Source organism: Pinus tabuliformis, chromosome X (genome assembly GCF_031772625.1).
Source record: "Pinus tabuliformis cultivar Carrire ecotype Pingquan chromosome X, CPIR1, whole genome shotgun sequence".
NCBI classification, from domain to species: domain Eukaryota; kingdom Viridiplantae; phylum Streptophyta; class Pinopsida; order Pinales; family Pinaceae; genus Pinus; species Pinus tabuliformis.
Window position 1 is genome coordinate 144113593 of NC_142308.1, and position 18778 is coordinate 144132370.

An 18778-nucleotide genomic window follows, 5' to 3' on the forward strand; every position below is an offset into this window, starting at 1 on the left:
ATCTGTACAAACAGAAATCCTACTGCAGTCACTGGTTTATCATCTCCTACTTGTTATTTCATTCAACAAGTTATTTAATTATAAATAATGATGAAAAACACTACTGCAAACTACACTGACATACAGATCATAAACTGAAATGATAAATGAGACAAAAACACAAGGGACACTATTATTTTTGGACAACACGTCCCCAGAAGAACCCAAGGGGGAAAACCAGTGGAGCAGATAGAGAGTTTGTATTACTAAGCAAGCAAAATCTGAGTACAATAGGTTTCCTCTCACACCGGCTAACCATTCAGAGAAATCTCGACGGCAGGAAATACATACGAGGGTTTACTTCGTTCTCCAAGTCACAACTGATCCACTGAGTGGCCTGACTCCAGTAAACACTACAAAATCCCAGCGCAATCACTGCTCGGGCCAGCGTCTTGCCTCTAGGAGACTGTGTCACCCCTTCTGTTGGATCGATTTGCTGGAGGAAGACTGTTGTTTAGCGCTCTCGACTCAAAACCACGCTTCTCCTGCAAAATCTCAAACTCCTGACGAATATCCTACACTTCCACTACAAGAGACCCTCTTGGCCTGCGTGAGCCCCTTCCTGGGCTGCGTAAGCCTCTACGCTGCCTCTCTGATGCTATTGTTGCCTCTCTGCCTGGTACTCTTTGGCTCAAAACTCCTTTCCGATCCAAATCTCTGCTTCTGCCCCTTTCACTACAACTCAAATCACTAGTTCGATTTTCTCAGCAAACCACAACCCAGAAAAATCGAACTGATTTGATCACTTGGTGTATCTCCAACTGACCCTCAAGCCTCCTCTTATACTTTTCTTGTTGATGAACCAACGATCAAGATTAAGTTCCTAATCAACGGCTAAGATTAAAACAGACTTGATCCTCATCTCTTAGAAGCTTCTCACCCATATTTTTATTAATACCCATTAATATTTTTATTTTCCCAAATTTTAGACTTAGGAACCCCAATAAAAATATTAATTATTTTAATAACTCACAATCCATGTGGAATTTGTCCAAACGACTTCTGGGTCTTGGAGATCTTATGTATTCTAGCCCCTCCACAAATTTCCGGAGCTAGAGCACAACCCATGCTACCCAAAATCAACATCGGGTAGTATGGAGTATGGGCTCCATGCAACGCTATAGTTGTGAAACATTGTTGCAATGATCTATCGATGGTCAGGGAAATGGTGGTGGCATTGTGCTTGTGTTCGTGCAGACAACAGCGGACGAGAGGTAATGACTGCGGAGTGGCATGTGACGGCAGAATCGGACAAAATAACAGATGTGCGGGTGGCGAACGACAATCTGCGAAGGCAATGGCTCGTTTGGCGGCGGCCAACGACAACTAATATAACGAACAGGGTGGCTACAGGATGTAGTTTTGTCAGCCGCGCGATTTGTCAGAGGCAACGAAAACACAGGTTGCAGCTGACGACTGCAAGTTTTTATTAATATATAAGTTTCTAATATATATATTTTATTTGCTTCTTTTTAATATATATATATATATATATATATATATATATATATATATATATTCCCTTTTATTTTCTATTCTCCTCTTTTTTTCTTATATATACTTCTTTTATTTTTCTTTTTTTCTTTTTAATGGCTAATGGACTGACTACAAAATGGAGAATCTCCAAAATTGTGGAGCAAAAACACTTTAATCACAATGGCAACAAATTTGATGATAGGTTGATGGCCAAAGGTTGGATTACACTGGCTCTGTGCAATGGTTGAGCGGCTAGAGGATCAAACAACTCTAATACCAATGTAACGAACAAAGTTCGTACGCTGCAACAATCTTCAGAATACTTGGTACACGAAGACATCCATCGAGAATAAGAAATATAAATATCAAATATATGAATAAGAATGAGATGATTTGATTACAACTGAGGGTCCCATATATATAGCTAGGCAAGTACCCTTTCACAAACAGTCATGTCCATAGAGACATGCCTCTTCAATAATAATTATTAGTTAATTAATCATTATTCATTATTATTATTATTTATATTATTTGTATTATTTTTATATATATTTTATTCATAACACAAGACTTCTTCTCCTACATACAGGACAGCAACCTATGCAAAAGACCTTTTGAAGAAACAAAAATCAACATCTTTGATAGTTCATTCAGATGTGTGTGGATCGATATTAATGGCATCAATATAGGGATCACTATACTATGTCACATTTATAAATGACTATTCTAGTAAAACCCTAATCTTCTTCATGAAGACCAAGGATTAATTCTTCAGTTCGTTCCAAGAGTTTAAGGCCTAGGTGAACAACCAAACAAAGAGGATGGTCAAGGTCTTGAGGTTAGATAATGGAGGAGAGTACACCTCCACAATCTCTATAGATTTCTACAAGAGGGTAGAGATCAAGAGGAAGATGGCAGTCTTTTACAACCCTCAGCAAGATTGGGTTGCAAAGAGAAAGAATCAGTCCATCATCAAATTCGCCAAGGCCATGATACCTGATCTGAATTTGCTTATGTTCCTTTGGCAAAAAGCATGTAACACAATAGTATATGTGCATAATAGAAGTCATCATAGGGCATTGGGGGAGATGAGTTGGATTCTTTCCTAAAGGAGCACATTCAGGAGGGAGATGGTTGCATTCTCCATCAGGTATTGATCTCTCTACTCCTTTTTGCGAAAAAACTTGGTTTTATTGGCCTCTACCTTTGAGGGCCTGTAAAGGCAACTAGATGCTTTAGCTAATTTTGTGACCTTCGACAGTTGAAGGTCAACCTAAGTAAAACCAAGGTTATGATCTTCAATGCATCGAAGAGATCTCTTACAGAGTTGCACCTCTATTTCTGTAGAGAAGAAATTCAGATCACCACATCTTACATTTACCTGCAAGTGCAGATCACAGGGCCTCATTTTGGCATGAGACAAGCCCTTCATCCCCAGCGCAACAAAGGGTATGGCTCTCTTGCCCACATCTAAGGACAATGCTTCCAAAGTCAATTTCAAGACGTCTCGTCCAAACTCCACCTCGTAGACACAATTGTTCAACCTACGATTCTCTATGGCTCTGAGGTCTAGGGACCAAGCTTGGAACAAATGGATTGGGCTCAAATGGAGAGAGACTGAACCATGCTTCTTAGACGCATCATAAAATGCAAACGTACAGTTCCACAAGCTATTATCCAGGCAAAGTTCAGTGCCTACCCATTCCGCCTCAAGGTCATCTTCTACCTAGTCTCTTTCCTCCACAAATTTAGATCTCTCTGAGACTCGGCAGCGGGGAGAGAGCGTTACCCCTACCTAGCACTTTGTTCCTCAGAGGCCCTCACTTCAGACTAGTCTACAGGTCATGCTTGTGGGTGGTTTTGAGACACATCTCGGCTCCTCCACTTTGTGGCCATCTCCCCGAAGCACCTCCCTCCATTCAGATTCTCTCTTGATGAATCAAATCATCTTCTGTCGACTAGAGAGGTGTCAAACTAGTCCATCAGAGAGGATATCTATCGTATATACACTCAAGTCACATGGACTTCACCTCCTACAGGCCTGGGTCTGAAGATGCCTTTCTATTTGAAGTATTTCTTAGAGCTGCAGGATGGCCTCATCATCCAGCCCCCCCTACTTGCGCCAACATTCGATGCACTCTCTTAGGATACCCATAGGGCAGCTTCATATTCCTCGGTCAAACAAAATTTGCCAAGTGTGCCACCTTCGAGCGGCAGACACTAAGTAGCACCTTGTATTCGGATGCCTAGTTTACTATGAGAACAAAGGACATTTCCATTGTCTCTACAAGGATTCTAGCGGCTCCCTCTCTACTTTTGTTTCATACCAAGACCAGAGATGCCTATCCTTTTTTATCAAGGAGATACTTACAGATCTCAACTACTGCACACTTCGATTCACCATGGAGTTCCTAGATCTATTACCTCTTACTTCCAGGTTGTTTCATCCGGTCGCAACAGTAAGCGGCAGGCAGAGTCTTAGTTTGCAAAAAAAAGGAGAATGGTGAGACCTCAAGTTTTCTACAACCTCCCACGGGTCCGCGATAGACAAGTACATTTGAGATCGGCCTGCAGCTGCATTACCATGCTTCAGCTGACCTACCCTCAGAGAACCAGAGGGAATGGCTCGACACATAGAACACAAGGTGCCTCCTACTCGCCAAACCTTCTCCTAGACACAACACAACAAGCAGAGAATGATCAACATCATTTTTCTTTAACCCGGGATGCTAGGAGCACTCGCTCATCTACTCCCCCTAGGATCATGCAGTTTGATTTCCTGGCAGTTCGAGAGGATCCGGACAGGGAAAGATTGCCTTCCTTGCCTCCCTCACCATCGACCATCAAATTTGGAAGATATTGACACCAGGGACTTCATCTTCAGCGCCTCCCTTGCTTCTCTAGAGTTGCACAACCCAACAACAGACATACTTTGCATTTCTCATTTTTGGTCATCTCATATGACTTTATACATTCTCTATTTGTATTTTTGTATTGATTCTGAGCTTTCCAAATTCTAGGAGGCAATAAACCAACAGCTTTGGAGGAATGCCATTATGGAGTATAATTCCATTAAGAGGATTGATGTATGGGACATATGTGCCAAGATCAGAGAGCAAATCAATGGTGAGTTCCAAATGGGTCTTCAAGATCAAGCATGTTGCAGATGGTAGCATAAAGAAGTACAAGGTGAGGTTTGTGGCGAGATGGTTCTCCCAAAAAGAGGGAGTGGACTATGAGGAGACATTTCCTCCAGTCGCCAAATATACATCCATTAAAATTGTCATGTATATTGCGTCAATCATGAGGTGAAGGATACATTAGATAGATGTCAAGATAATGTTCCTCAACAACGTGATTGAGAAGGAAGTGTATATAAACTTTAAAGCAACCTCAAGGCTTTGAGGTACATAGGAGGAAGTCTCATGTGTGTAGACCTATGTTGCAAGAAACATCATCATAGGGGTCGTCCCAGTACTTGAAACGAGCCGAAACGTTGAAGCAGCTCTGAAACAGCCCTGAAACATCGTCATCCAACAGCCCCATACGGCATTTCGTAATTTTGAAATATTGTCTGGTACAACCGGTAGCATTTCAAGGTCGTCTCGACTCCTACAAACCGCGTTTTGACTAAAATTTCCTCCTTTTTTTCCATGTGTCTCAAGGGTTTAACCCAGCGTGGCTTGGAGTGTCTCAAGTTGTTTTCTGTCCCTTTTTTTTATTTTTGGCCTGTCGATCCCATACTTTGGTCCTTTGGAATTTTCTAGAATTGTTCTTTAAGATTTATTAATATTGATGGCTATGAGGTTATAAAAGCCATGGACAGTGGAGATAATAGAGAAATTTTACAAGTACTCCATTGATGTGAAGAGAATACGAAGGCTAACAACATCGTTTTGTTAGTAATTTCTTCCAAATTTTTGGATCTAGAGTGGGATTGTACCACCCATAACAACAATGTTATGAGAATCTTGTTGCTTTATAAGGAAAGATTGGATGCTCTGAAAATGGAATGCAATAAACTTCGCAATTTGTTTCTTTCTCAGCGAGCGGAAAATCCTTTAATGTCCTCTAGCAATCAGAGAACTAGAATATTCATTTCAAGCAGTTCTAAAGGAACAAGAATTAGTCCACTAGCTCTGTGGTCCCAAGGAAAACGAAAGTCTTAGCTCCTCTCAAACTGCAAGGGTAAAGAAGACAAAAGAAGTGTTCAATGTCATCGTTAAAATGTATTATTGGGTTGTATGTGTTTTGGTTGCATATGCTAGAGTGGTCACTTGTAGGCCAACATGGAACCCTTGTTTAGTTAAGACTCATAAAATATTCAATGTCTATTCTATAAATGCTAATTTTGGATTTTTGCATCTTGTAATCATCTATGAGAGTTAATATAGACTTAGTTTTCCTTCTAAAATGTCATTTATGTGTCCCATTCTTTCTTTTCTCGCAAGATAATATCTTATAAACTCATTTATAATATATATATATGACATTTCAACCAACATTTCCATTTTCGAGGGAGTCGTGTTTCAATTTTACCCATTTCGGAAACTTCTAGATGTTTCGATGTTTCGTGCAACTTAGGTGTAGACTCAAGAAGGCCTTATACAAACTCAAGCAAGCACCCAAAGTGTGGTACTCTACGATTGATGGGTATTTACTGAGAATGTGCTTAACCAAGAGTGAGGTGGATCCCAAATTGTACTTCATACTTGTTGGAGATGATCCACTCATCTTGGTGTTGTACATGGATGACTTGTTTCTCATAGCTGCAGAGAGGCTCATACCTAGAGATGAAGGATATCGAGCTAATGCATTACTTCTTGTGGTTAGAGGTATGGAAAAGGTCAAACGACATCTTCCTTGGCTTAGGGGAATATGCAATGGAGATCCTAAGAAGACTTTGTATGAAGGATTGTATACCTATCGCTACACCTATGATCACTAACATGCAAAAAGTTTTTGACTTAATATTAAGAGTTGGTGGATCCCACTTTGTACAGAGAGTTAATAGGGTCCTTGAAGTATTTGGTCAACACTAGGGCAGATATATGTTTTGTTGTGAACACCTTGAGCCAATTCATAGTGGAGTCAAGGAAAGTGCATTGGGTCGCAACAAAACCTTTGTTTAGGTACTTGAGAGGTACAGTGGAATATTGTTTAAGGCATCTTGGAGGTAATCGAGTGAAGTTGCTAGGATATACAGACTTAGATTAGGTAGATAGGAAAAGCATCTCAAGGTTCTACTTTAGCCTTGGATCAGCGATGATTTCCTGGTTTTCAGAGGGAAGTTGAATTCTGTGGCACTCGGTTCAGCAAACGCAAAGTACATGGCAACGATTATAGTGAGTTGTGAGGCCATTTAGCTTTGCAAGTTACTTGCAATGTTATTTGATCAGGAGTTGGAGCTTGCAGTGATACACTATGATAATCAAAGTTGCATCAAACGCTCTGGGAATCCAATGTTCCATGATAAGTCCAAGCATATTAATATCAAATTACTTGATTAGATATAGGATCCAAAAGGGGGCATTAAAGCTTCACTACATCTCCACAGATGAGCAGATTGCAGATATTCTCACTAATGGTGGAAGAGAAGTTAGTGTTTTACACGGACAAGCTAGGAGTGGTGCAGAACACCTTTCTCCTAAGAGGGAGTGTTGATGCTTGTAGCTCAAATAGGTACTTTTGCACAGTTGTGTCTAGATATGTGGACGCCATCTAATTGTCCTTTAGCCTTAGCAAATACTTTATTTATTCAAATAATTTCTCTTTATGAGAAAAGTGAGTTTAATCTAATGAAATGCAAAGGTTATTTGTATTAGTAAATTAAATAAATCTCAATCATTGAGCTCAACTGATGTTGACAAATAATCTCCATCGTCAATCACTTCGGAGATTAGGATTGTGGATTTGGTCAATAATTCAAACTTATAAAAGCAAGGCTAGGTGAAGGGAGAAATACAAATCAAGTGAGCACAAGACAGTGAGATAGTGAGATCTCAGTGACTGGGTGGAGAAGTACATTCATCTATGTGTGCAGAGTTCAGAGGAAGAAGAACAAGGGGCAACAAGGGAGAAGGATCTAGCAGCTAGCAAGATCAAAGGGAAAGTTTTGAGGGTTTCATGATCATCAGCTCGAAATAGTCTAGGTTTTTGTTGTATATATTTTTCCTCAAAGGGTCAGTTTCCCATCAAGGGAGCCCTTGTATGTTGAAGATAATTTGTCAATGAAATGGAAGATTTGAAGGGCAGAAATTTTATTTGTCCATGCGTATGAGATCAACGACTTTGTTACGGTAGTTTATCTTTTATTGATCTGTTAAAATTCTAGTAGTGCTTTACATATAGTAAATATTGTAGAAATTCCTTGTAGATTCAAACTTCTTATGTAATTTGATATATATTAAAATAAACAACAACAACAAAAAACTTGAATCTACTCTACACATCAACGGAAACAACTAATCAATCGAGAAATCATGAAGCATATAGAGAAAAAACTCAATCAACATATTACACGATGATTTCCTGGGGAAAGCCACAGCTAAAAACCCCTGCTATTTATATATTGCATTATTCAGAAAATATGAGAAGATTACAATGCTTTTCTCAAGCCCAAGCAACCTCTACACTATCTCTATCTATCTCACTGCTTCCTAGACTGACTTGGCCAACACTTAGCCAATTTCCTAGCCTTCCAAGCTCCTACTTCCTTGCGTTGTTCGATGAGGAATTAGGACCCTATTTAATAGGAATTTTCTTCCATTGGATTGCACAGTTCCTTTAGGCTCTTCCTTTGACTACATGCACCAATAGTACACTGTTGAAATTTCTAAGTCTAACCCGTTAGAAATTTTCCTGCACTGTCTACTTTATTTCACCTACCTATTTAATTTTTGAACAAGTTATTTAATCATATAAATATTGTAATAAACACAATGCAATCTCACCCATCTACAGATCATCAACTAAAAGAAATAGACAAACACAAAAGGGATACCGTTATTTTCGGACAATCGTCCCCGAAAAAGGCCAACTTGGGAAAACCGGCACAACAGTTCTAAGGGTTTTATTATTAAGCAGATTTTCTTGAGTACAACTGGGTGCCAAACTGGCTCACCCTACAAAGAAATCTATCTGGCAGTAATACCTCTCGTCGGAACCAGATAATCGGCAAGTCTGCTCCATGAAAACTCTCCAACGCCTCTGAGGAGTTGCGTCAGCCCACCTGGCCTCTGCATCAGCCCCCTAATGCCCTGTGCAGGCTCTCTATCCCTCTGCGTCACTTCTGCAGCCTCTACATCACTCACGTTGGCCCTCTATGTAGTCACTCTGGCCATCTGTGTGGTTCCTGTTGGCTCTGTGTCTGCCTCTCTGCATCTGCGCTGGTCTTCCGGCACTATCACTACCTCTCTGTTATGTGCTCACTGCCCCTCGCTACAACTCTGATCACTGGTTCGATTTCTCTTAGCAAACCTCGCTCTAGAAAATCGAACTGACTGATCAACTTGGTGTATCTCCAACTAACTCTCAAGTCTTCTCCTATACTTTTTCTGTTGATGAATCAACGGCCGAGATTAAGCCCTAATCAACAGCGAATATTAAAATAGACTTGATCCTTATCTCTTAGAATCTTCTCATCCTTATCTTTATTAATACACATTAATATTTTTATTTTCCTAAGTTTAGACTTAGGAACTCATTAAAAATATTAATTATTTTAATAACTCCTTATCCGGATGGAATTTTCCAAAATGATTTATGGGTCTTGGAGATCTCGTGTGCTTTAGCCTCTCCAGCAAATTTCATGGCTAGAGCACATCTGATGCTACACCAAATCAACATACACTGCCCTTGAACTCCATTCTCAACTGGGTAACTCTCAGATCACACATGCATGAGTTATTTATGGCTAAATTAACAATCAACTAGTTGAACACAGGAAGCATCACCCCACTATTAGACCTCCTACTAGTTCCTCCAAAAGTTGGAACTAGTTTAACTAACTTTAACTCAGTTAGACTGAATTAATTAATTACAACTTAAAATAAACTCAACAAGGGCTCCTATAAAATAGGAGACACTCTACATGACTCTAGTTAGATCTTCAACTCAAATTAAACTGAACCAACTAAGCCAAATTAACTTATTTAATTCGAACAAGTTGTCTTTGTGATGTGGAACTACAATTTTTCACCTAATTTAATTCAAGGACAAAATTAATTTAAAAATTTCTTGTTGCATTTTCAACACTCCCTCTTAACAAGAAAATGATTCACATCTACCCAGATTCAACACATTTGGAATGTATTGCATGCAACACTTCTCTCTGTTTTTGTCACTACTGCAACATCTGCAATTGAAAAGCATCCAAAAAAAACAAATTGAATCAACTGTGTCTGCAATTATCTATTGGGAAAATTGTGTTGTTGTTGACTCTACTACTAAGCCTCATGCTTTGCTGTCAACACTACTCTGCACTCAGTATCTGACTGACACTGATCCTCCTGCTAATGAATATTGTGGACCCTCGTAGCAAGGTAATGGCCATGAGGAGAATGCCTCAATGGACCCCGCCCAAATTTCTACAACTCTTGGAACTATTGCTTCACATCGCTCCACCTCACACTTGGAGGTATGGTTGCATGTGCTCCCGCTGCCCACTTAGCTCGAAATTTCCCCCTATTAGACGTCTCTCCTTGAGTGGATGTTTCCACTCTTTCTCCTCTATGCTTCTCTAATTGTGGTTGCTCCACAACTTGCTGAAGTTGCTTCTAAGGCTCCATTTTCAAAGGTAAATTATGCTCCCTCTCAACCACCAAGTCTCTAACCTTTGTCTTGCTCCTCAAGTCTTTCCATGCATCTTCTACCTCAAGTGCACACATGTTCTTGACTCGCACACAGATCTTCTTCACCTGTCCCGTGGCGATGTGTCTAAGGAAAACCTTTCCTATACTAAATATCACATCGTAGCCATGGTCTTCCAATACCGAGACGGAAACCAGATTCTTCTTTAGACCTGATACATCACATCCTTGAGTCTGAGAGGGGAGCTAGACTCCCTCGGAAAAGTAATTGTACCGATATCGGTTGTGCTATACCTCCCATCATCTCCAAACTCAATACTTTACTTGAGGTCTTTCTCCTCCAAGTCAAAAGAGAACTTCATTCCCCGTCATAGGGAACGAGGCACTGTTGTCGAGATACCACATGCTTCCCATTATTGTGTTTGTCATGCACGTAATGAGAGTAAAATCAAGCTCGAATTGTGAAGCTAGAGCTTCACCTAGAGCTACAATTGCAGGCTCCTTCTTGCTTGCCTCCTTCTGTGGACATTTCAAGGCATAGTGCTTTGATACGATGTAGAAAGTCTTTGTAGATTCAAACTACTTGTGTAATTTGCTAAAACAAAAGACTTGAATCTACTCTACTCATCAGCGAAAACAAATAATCGATCGAGAAATCATAAAGTATACAAGAGAAAGAATTCAATCAACACATTACACAATGATTTCCTGGGGAAAGCCACAGCCAAAAACCCCTGCTATCTCTATATTACATTAGTAAGAAAATATGAGAAGATTACAATGTTTTTCTCAATCCTGAGCAACCTCTGCACTATCTCTATCTGTCTCATTGCTTCCTAGACTCTGGCCAACACTTAGCCAATTTCCTAGCCTTCCAAGCTCCTACTTCCTTGCATTGTTCAATGAAGAATTAGGGCCCTATTTAATAGGAATTTTCCTCCATTGGATTGCACAATTCCTTTAAGATCTTCCTCTGACTATATGCACCATCTGTACAATTCGGATAATTATACAACTGATAGTGCATTGCCCTTGAACTCCAATCTCAACTGGGTAACTCTCAGGTCACACATGCATGCGTTATTTATGCCTGAATTATCAGTTAACTAGTTGAACACATGAAGTAGTACCACACTGTTAGACCTCCTACTAGTTCTTCCAACAGATGGAATTAGTTTAACTGACTTTAATACAGTTAGACAGAATTAATTAATTACAACTCAAAATAAACTCAACCAGGGATCCTATAAAGTAGGAGACACTCTACATGACTCTAGTTAGACCCTCAACTCAAATTAACTGAACCAACTAAGTCAAATTAACTTAGTTAACTCGTACAAGTTGTCTTGTGATGTGGAATTACAATTTTTCTCCTAATTTAATTCAATGACAATATTAATTTAGGAATTTCATGCTGCATTTTCAACAAATCTGAAGTAATTTAATTTACAGCAAGATAATTTAAGAGGTGATAAATTAGCGGCAGCTGGGGTTAGACATTAAAACTAGCATACTTGAAGCCTTCCTATACAAGAAAAGGCAGTGCTACTGAATTCATGGCAATCTCTATGTTTCCTTAAGGTGTTACCTTCACTATCGCTCTAAGTGCTTCTGTCAGCTTATTCAAAAAAAATAGGATGGACAAACAGAGAAACAAATGCCCTCTCTGAATCTGGGGTGATAAAGCCAAAACAAAACCAGATTCAAGCTCTGATACACATTCAGAAATGAGATAGTTATGCCACTTTTAGGAATCTCACCTTTTGCTAATATATGACATTAGCTTGTTTGTAAGATAGCAAATACTGTATCCTGGGTAAAGTCTTTGAATATTGTCCACATGATCATTCAGAGACCCTTCTGAAACCATATTGCAAAACTCCTCTGCCTCCAATACAACAGCAAGATATGGTATGTCATGTTCCTTGAAAGATGACTGCAACAAGGCAATGAAGAGAAAAATCCATCAGCAGGATTCTATGCAACAGCTCTTCTGCAGTGTATCTCATGAAATGAGAACCTCAAAATATCAAACACTTAATTTTGATGAGCAAAACAGACACGGAAAAATAACATCGTGAAAGGTCCTTATGAGATGCAGTCAAGGGAGTAATCTAGAGGATATGCCAAGAACTGAAAAGGATTTTCAATCTATTGCTACCAGGTCTAACAAAGCGATAATGAAAAAGACAACATGAAAAAATAAGAATGTCTTCCATGTCTATTAGATATAGAAAACCATGCAGTATCTCATAAAAAGAAAAAAACGCTAGTTGTATAGAGGACAACTATAATCAAGTCACAAGTTTTTCTTCCCCTCACAACTGTCTTGCAAAAGAGGAGAAATAAACATTTAAAAGACTCAGACATCTATGTCTGCCGCCTCCCTTTTCTTTAAATATGTCCTAGCTCCAAAACAAACATTTGTTCCAAAGATTAAGTCAACTTCATGAGAACTAACATGTTAAACTAGACATGAACATCATTCCAAGATTTGTGCTACAATCTTGAAAATCAGCCTTTGTGAGGATTTGGAGAGAAATAAGTTTAGAGTCAAGGGCCAAGCAATTTTCTGAAAAAACTACCAGGCTGTTGATCACATCTTTGCTCTTCGAAATATTATTGAAGAAGCTAGACAATGACCCTCCAAAGTCCTTTTCTGCTTTGTGAGATTCTGGAAAGCCTTTGAATCTATATGCCAAGACGGTCTCTATCGCAGAGATTACAGTATATGTGCATATCCAAGGCTCCAATTGTTGCTATAATAAGACATACAAGGGAAACAACAGAAATTTAGGATACAACAGACATAAGGTTAATTAGATAAGGTGAAGTTAGTTTATTTGCTTTATCCTGGTATTATGTTCCATGGGAATAATGTTCTTGTGCCAAGTTAGTATATTTGGTATTTGCTTTGTTGTCCCTTGTTGAGTTAGACCCTTCCTCCAAGTATCTGAGGAATAGAATAGGTTTTTCCTTCCTTTAATCATCCAAAAAATTAATAACCTAAATTACAAACCCTCTGGTAAGTTAGTTTACTTACCCGAGTTTTGTTTGGATTTAGAATCACTCCAAAGAATCCCTACAATAGTTTGTATCCTAAACTTCTGTTGTTTCCTCAGAACAGGAAACGCCTGATTATGAAGAGGATGGGCAATTCAATGATGAAGATCAGGTCAAACAATGGCAGATTCATCAAGAGTCTGGAAATTATCAAAGGGAAAGGGTTGAGGAAGCAGATAAGCCGCGGCCTCATTGCCAATACCAAATTTGGACATAAAACATGTGATACCCAGATCTGGAACAGGAAAAACTAAACTACTTTGGTCAAATTCACTGCAAGAGAACGAGCCAAAGAAAAAACGTAGAAATGTATTTTCTTCTGAACTGAAGATTTTTCTAAGGAAATGGAAGTGCCAGGCAGCAAAAAGGGAACACAATATGCTTTGAATAAAGACTGCTGAAGCCCTGAATTCTCTCTTTTGGTCCCCTCCTATTAGGTCCAACAAAGTGAATGCATGCTGTGAAGAATTTGCGGCAAACATACCCAGGTGTCCTCCATCAGCCTTAGAGGACAAGATTGACCAGATTATAAGAGAAAGACATCAGAGACATGAAAGAATGTGGTCAAGACTGGATATGCCTGAGATAATCATGCCTATTTTTAAAGTGAAAGATCCTCAAGCCAAGCATCTATGTTGGAAGTTAGAGACATGTTCTCGAACATGGGATAAATTGGACCATTCTATGGAATCATGTAACCTTCATAGCACCATGGTGACGCGATGGTTGTGTGTTCAATTAATAAGACATGGTGAAATAGACATCAATGAGTGCAAGTCAGATATGGCTATGAAAAAATGGATTGCCATGGATACTGAATATAGTGGCACTCATGATTTGTTAAGTTTGTCCATTTTAAGAGATGTGGCATTTGATACAGACAGTCTTAAAAGCAATGAAGCTAGCCTAGTAGGAGCAAGCAACCTTCTGTTGGCCGACAATGACAATGTTCGGTGGGATCTTGAATGAACAAGACTACAGTCTCTTGTTGCAGATGTGATTATTGTTGCAAAGTATTTAGGAGCAACATTGGTCTGCCCGGAGATCAAAGGAAGTTCAATGGGTAAAAACAGTAAATTTGAGGAAATTTATGATGCTGATAAGCTTATCTACAGTCTCTGTGATGTAGTTAAAATGACAAGGCAATTGCCTAATGACAGGATAGCAAAAAGAACTGTAGATTCCACACAGAGTCCCAAAAGTATATATAGCAGAAAAGGTGGAGAAATTGTTTAGGAGGAAAATAAGCATCATGCTCAGTATATTCTATCCATCTCTAGATATGAAAATCAAAGAAGTGTCAAACCCTGGGGTTGAATCTCTCCATCGCTTTGGCATATATGGTGTTCTTGAGTTTCACCCCGTTATTAGAAGGGTGGGAGATAAAATGCTAAGAAAAAATCATGATGCAGAGAATGGATCACTAAGACACCTTGTTGCTATAGATTTGAAAAAGGATATCTTGCTGGAAAAAGACTGTGCTATAGTTTTCAATCACGCATTAGAAAGTACTGAGAGTAACATTGTTTCTGCAGCTCAGAGCAGTCTTCCTGGTTGGCCGCTACCGGAAATTAATGTGCTTGATGATATTCGGAAAGGTACAATTGCTGAACATGCACTTCCTCCTCCTTGTATGCTTTTGAGTGTGGGTCAAGTGTTTGCTGGTAGACAGAATGTATCGAATTTACAAAAGGATGAAGATTGGAAGGTGAATGTATATGTCTTCAAGGTTGTGATCTGGAACATGGGTATCTATGTGGCAGCATGGAAGCTCTTAATGTGCCTTCGGCAGAGACACCTGTCGTGACATTTTGGGAGGGTGAAATTGTTGACAACAGGAACTATACATTTTTAACCGGAAAGTGGGAGTCAACGAAAGAGATAGACATGACACATTGGTCAAAGTTTCAATGCTTTGCTCGACTTCTTAATCAAGTGAAACTAGATGGAGGCAGATCAGTGGAACTGAGTAATTATCCCTATATTTTCATAGAATGGAAAGAGAAGTTCTTTGTCAATATTGGACAGGCTGTGAAAGATCATTTCCTGCAGCATGCAAGAGAAGGCAACACACCTTATCTAATTAACCTTGGCAGCAAGCAATCAATTTTTCACTCTCAGATTAGACAACAAAGGGGGCAGTACCCGAACTTGCAATTGCTTGAGGGCAAGCAATTTTGGGCAGGGGGACTGTAATGTCCTTTACAAATTGAGGTCAAAAGGAACTCATTAGCCTATCTATCCCCATAGGCTATAGTCCATCAAAAAAGGGGAAACCCCAAAATAGCCATCACTAGGCAAGTTTTGGGGCAGCTCGGCTTAAAAAACCCAAGAATTGCGGTTGGAGTAAGGATTACTCAATCACTCAAAAAAGATGAATCCCCTCTAGCAGTCTATAAATAAAAATGGATTGAAGTCATTTGGAATCATCATGGTGGACCAATTTATATCTGTTTTTCTTGAGCCTAAGGCTCTGAAGTTTTTAAGACCCCGTGTTTTCTCTGTGTCAATTTCAGTGGTGAAAGATTCCACCCTAGTTTTTCTTGACCCTGAGGCCCTGAAGGTTTTAAGACCCCGTGTTTTCTCTATGTCAATTTAAGTGGTGAAAGATTCCACCCTAGTTGACATTTCTCTCATTTAGCAGTCTATAAATAAAAAAGGATTGAAGTCATTAGGAATCGTCATGGTGGATCAATTATCTTTGTTTTTCTTGAGCCTGAGGCTTTGAAGGTTTTAAGACCTCGTGTTTTCTCTGTGTCAATTTCAGTGCTGAAAGATTCCACCCTAGTTGACATTTCTCTCATTTTTCTCTGTTAGGCACAATTTCTATCTAGACAACAAGTTATGTTGGCACTAGTCTATCTCGACAGCAAGTTATGTTGGCATTGGTCTTGGCACAAGTGACAAGACTTCAACTCAGAAAGGAGCAAAATTCTCATTGAAATGATTTCTTGTTTCTTGGCATACAGTTACTATTGAGCTAGCGAAATTCTGTGGGTTTTCCGTATGGCACAGGTTGAATTTGTTCTTGATCCTAGGGCACAGGAACTGTTGGAAACAACAACTACCTGTTTGGAGTATTGGCATAGAAATATATTCTAGGTGACAGCGAAGGCATCATGGGACTTATGACTTTGTTTTGCACGTACCCACAAGGAAGATTGGAGCACGTTTTCACTTGAAGAAAGCGGGTCCTTCAAGACCCTTGAAATTCAATTACATAAACAAACCCTAGCTCTGAACGAGAATTTTTCCTGACACCAAGCGAAAGTCTCAGAGATGTCCTGAAGCTCAAATTTGAATCTGAAGCTTGTTGCAGAGGTCAATTACACTATTTGTTTTGGTTTGCAAGAGCCCCGAGCCATTCACATGTGAAGGAAAGTGATTCTAGTCAGATCAGTGAAGGTTTTTTGCATACAATGTACTGACCCACAATCGTCTTCCATAGAAGCACCTAAAGTCGGTAGACGAGAGGCCTAAACTGGTGATCCGAGCCTGCTCAGAGAAAGAAACCTGGAAACCAACATAAATTGTAAACTATGACTGAGTAAAGCATGTGGTTCCCTGTAAGTAGAAGTGCGTTGTGCCAAAATCATGCCGGGTCGAGTTTCGGGGATGACGAGTTGGGGATTTAAGCCACAGTGACACGTCTGCGCTTCAATTACAGTGAAGGAAAAACCTCGTATGGTTTTATCATTCCCTGCTAGCTCGAGTAGGATACTTTACTAGAGGTAGTGTCATAATATTGTATGGGATTCTAATATTAATTAACACCTTTTATATTATTTAGGATCACATTTCAGTAATAAAATATATTATTTAGAATCATTGGGGTATTGAATAATATGATATTGTTTTACCAAAATTATTGCTTGGTTGTCTGGAAAATAAAAAATTGAGCTATTGAGTGATATAGCTTTAATGGAATGAATCACCCATGCAATTAAACTTGGCGACCGTATAGAAGAAGAAATTAACTACTACAGAAACTTTAGGGCAATACAAACAATTAACCTAGAACACTACAATTCGGTATTTGCTTTGTTGTCCCTTGTTGAGTTAAACCCTTCCTCCAAGTATCTGAGGAATAAATATAGGTTTTTCCTTCCTTTAATCAACCAAAAAATTAACAAAAAATTAAGAACCTAAATTACAAACCCTATGGGATGTTAGTTTATTTGCCCTAGTTTTGTTTGGATTTAGAATCACTCAAAAGAAACCCTACAATAGTTTGTATCCTAAACCCCATTTGCCCTAGACTAAAAAGGCACTGGCCTACCTCATTTGTGGCATTTCTTTAAAAACCTTAAAACCATTGCTATTTTTGTTTTATGGTAAACTAGGGTTAAATTGCTACAAAATCTTTTGCTTTTAGCATTTAATGAGTTGTTGATGTGTGCCCAAAGGTTAAGTCTTGTTTAAGAGTACATTCGAGAAACTAATTTGAAGTTTTTCATGCATTTTCAACCATTCATTTTCAGTTATTTTCTCAGACTGACGTCAAACTTTATTTGATGTTATGTGCTTTATTAACCATCAAAATTTGTTGGAATTTTGTCCTTAGTTTATTCTCAAATTTAGCCTTCATCTTACATAGTTTTACTGTTTACACAATTTTGACAATTAAATTTGCTATTGTTATATACTATTGTTTTGCTACAATTTGTTGACCTAAAACCCTAGTTTACAATAGTCGTGATTTGGTGTGTTCAAAAAACTTATTTGAGACTCCTTAGGCAAACCCTAGCCTTTAGATTGACCTATAGGTCCTTTGAACCCAAATCTTGAAGTCTCTTCTTCCTCCACTACAAATCCTAGTTTGTCATACCATTTTCTAGTGGATTTTCGTTGTAGGATCCTTAGGGTACATTTAGCTTAAGATCCCTGAGTTACCTGATACCTAAGCCCTACCAAGGAAGCCTCCATTTTGTTGGCTGGTCTCATTCACTAAAAAGAAGGGAGTAGCTAATAAGGTGACAATGGAAACACTCCCGTGTGTTGAGCATTTTCTAGGTCACCTAGTGAAGCTTCGAACTAGATGCTAGATTTTGTTGCAACAAAGAACATTACCATGGTCATACCAAGGTTAACTATGAACTACTACTAAAGATCACAAAACCGCTAAAAGGCATCCAATTGTCTCAACGGCCCCTCTGATGAAAATGTTGAGAGGATCACATCACTAGATAAAAAAAAGAATAGAGGTCAACATGCGATGAAGAAGGCAACCATTCTCCTCCTAGATTAGTTCTTTGAGAAACAATTCAAGTTCGTCAATATAGAACCCAAACAAAGTCGGAGAGAGAGCATCCATGTTTGACCTCGATGGTGCTTCTAATACAATCAAATAGCATTTGTTGTGTACAAAGAGCCAAGAACTAACACATAAG

The 18778-nt window shown here is 39.0% G+C and overlaps 1 protein-coding gene across 1 annotated transcript in view; it reads right to left on the reverse strand.

Annotated features, from left to right (window-relative positions):
* LOC149138867 (uncharacterized) overlaps positions 1 to 18778 on the reverse strand; it is a 300422-nt gene that overhangs the window by 158205 nt on the left and 123439 nt on the right. The window contains exon 6 of the mRNA XM_089448381.1: positions 12086 to 12261. Within this exon, the coding sequence (XP_089304507.1) occupies positions 12086 to 12261 (176 nt within the window). The remainder of the gene's footprint in view (positions 1 to 12085; positions 12262 to 18778) is intronic.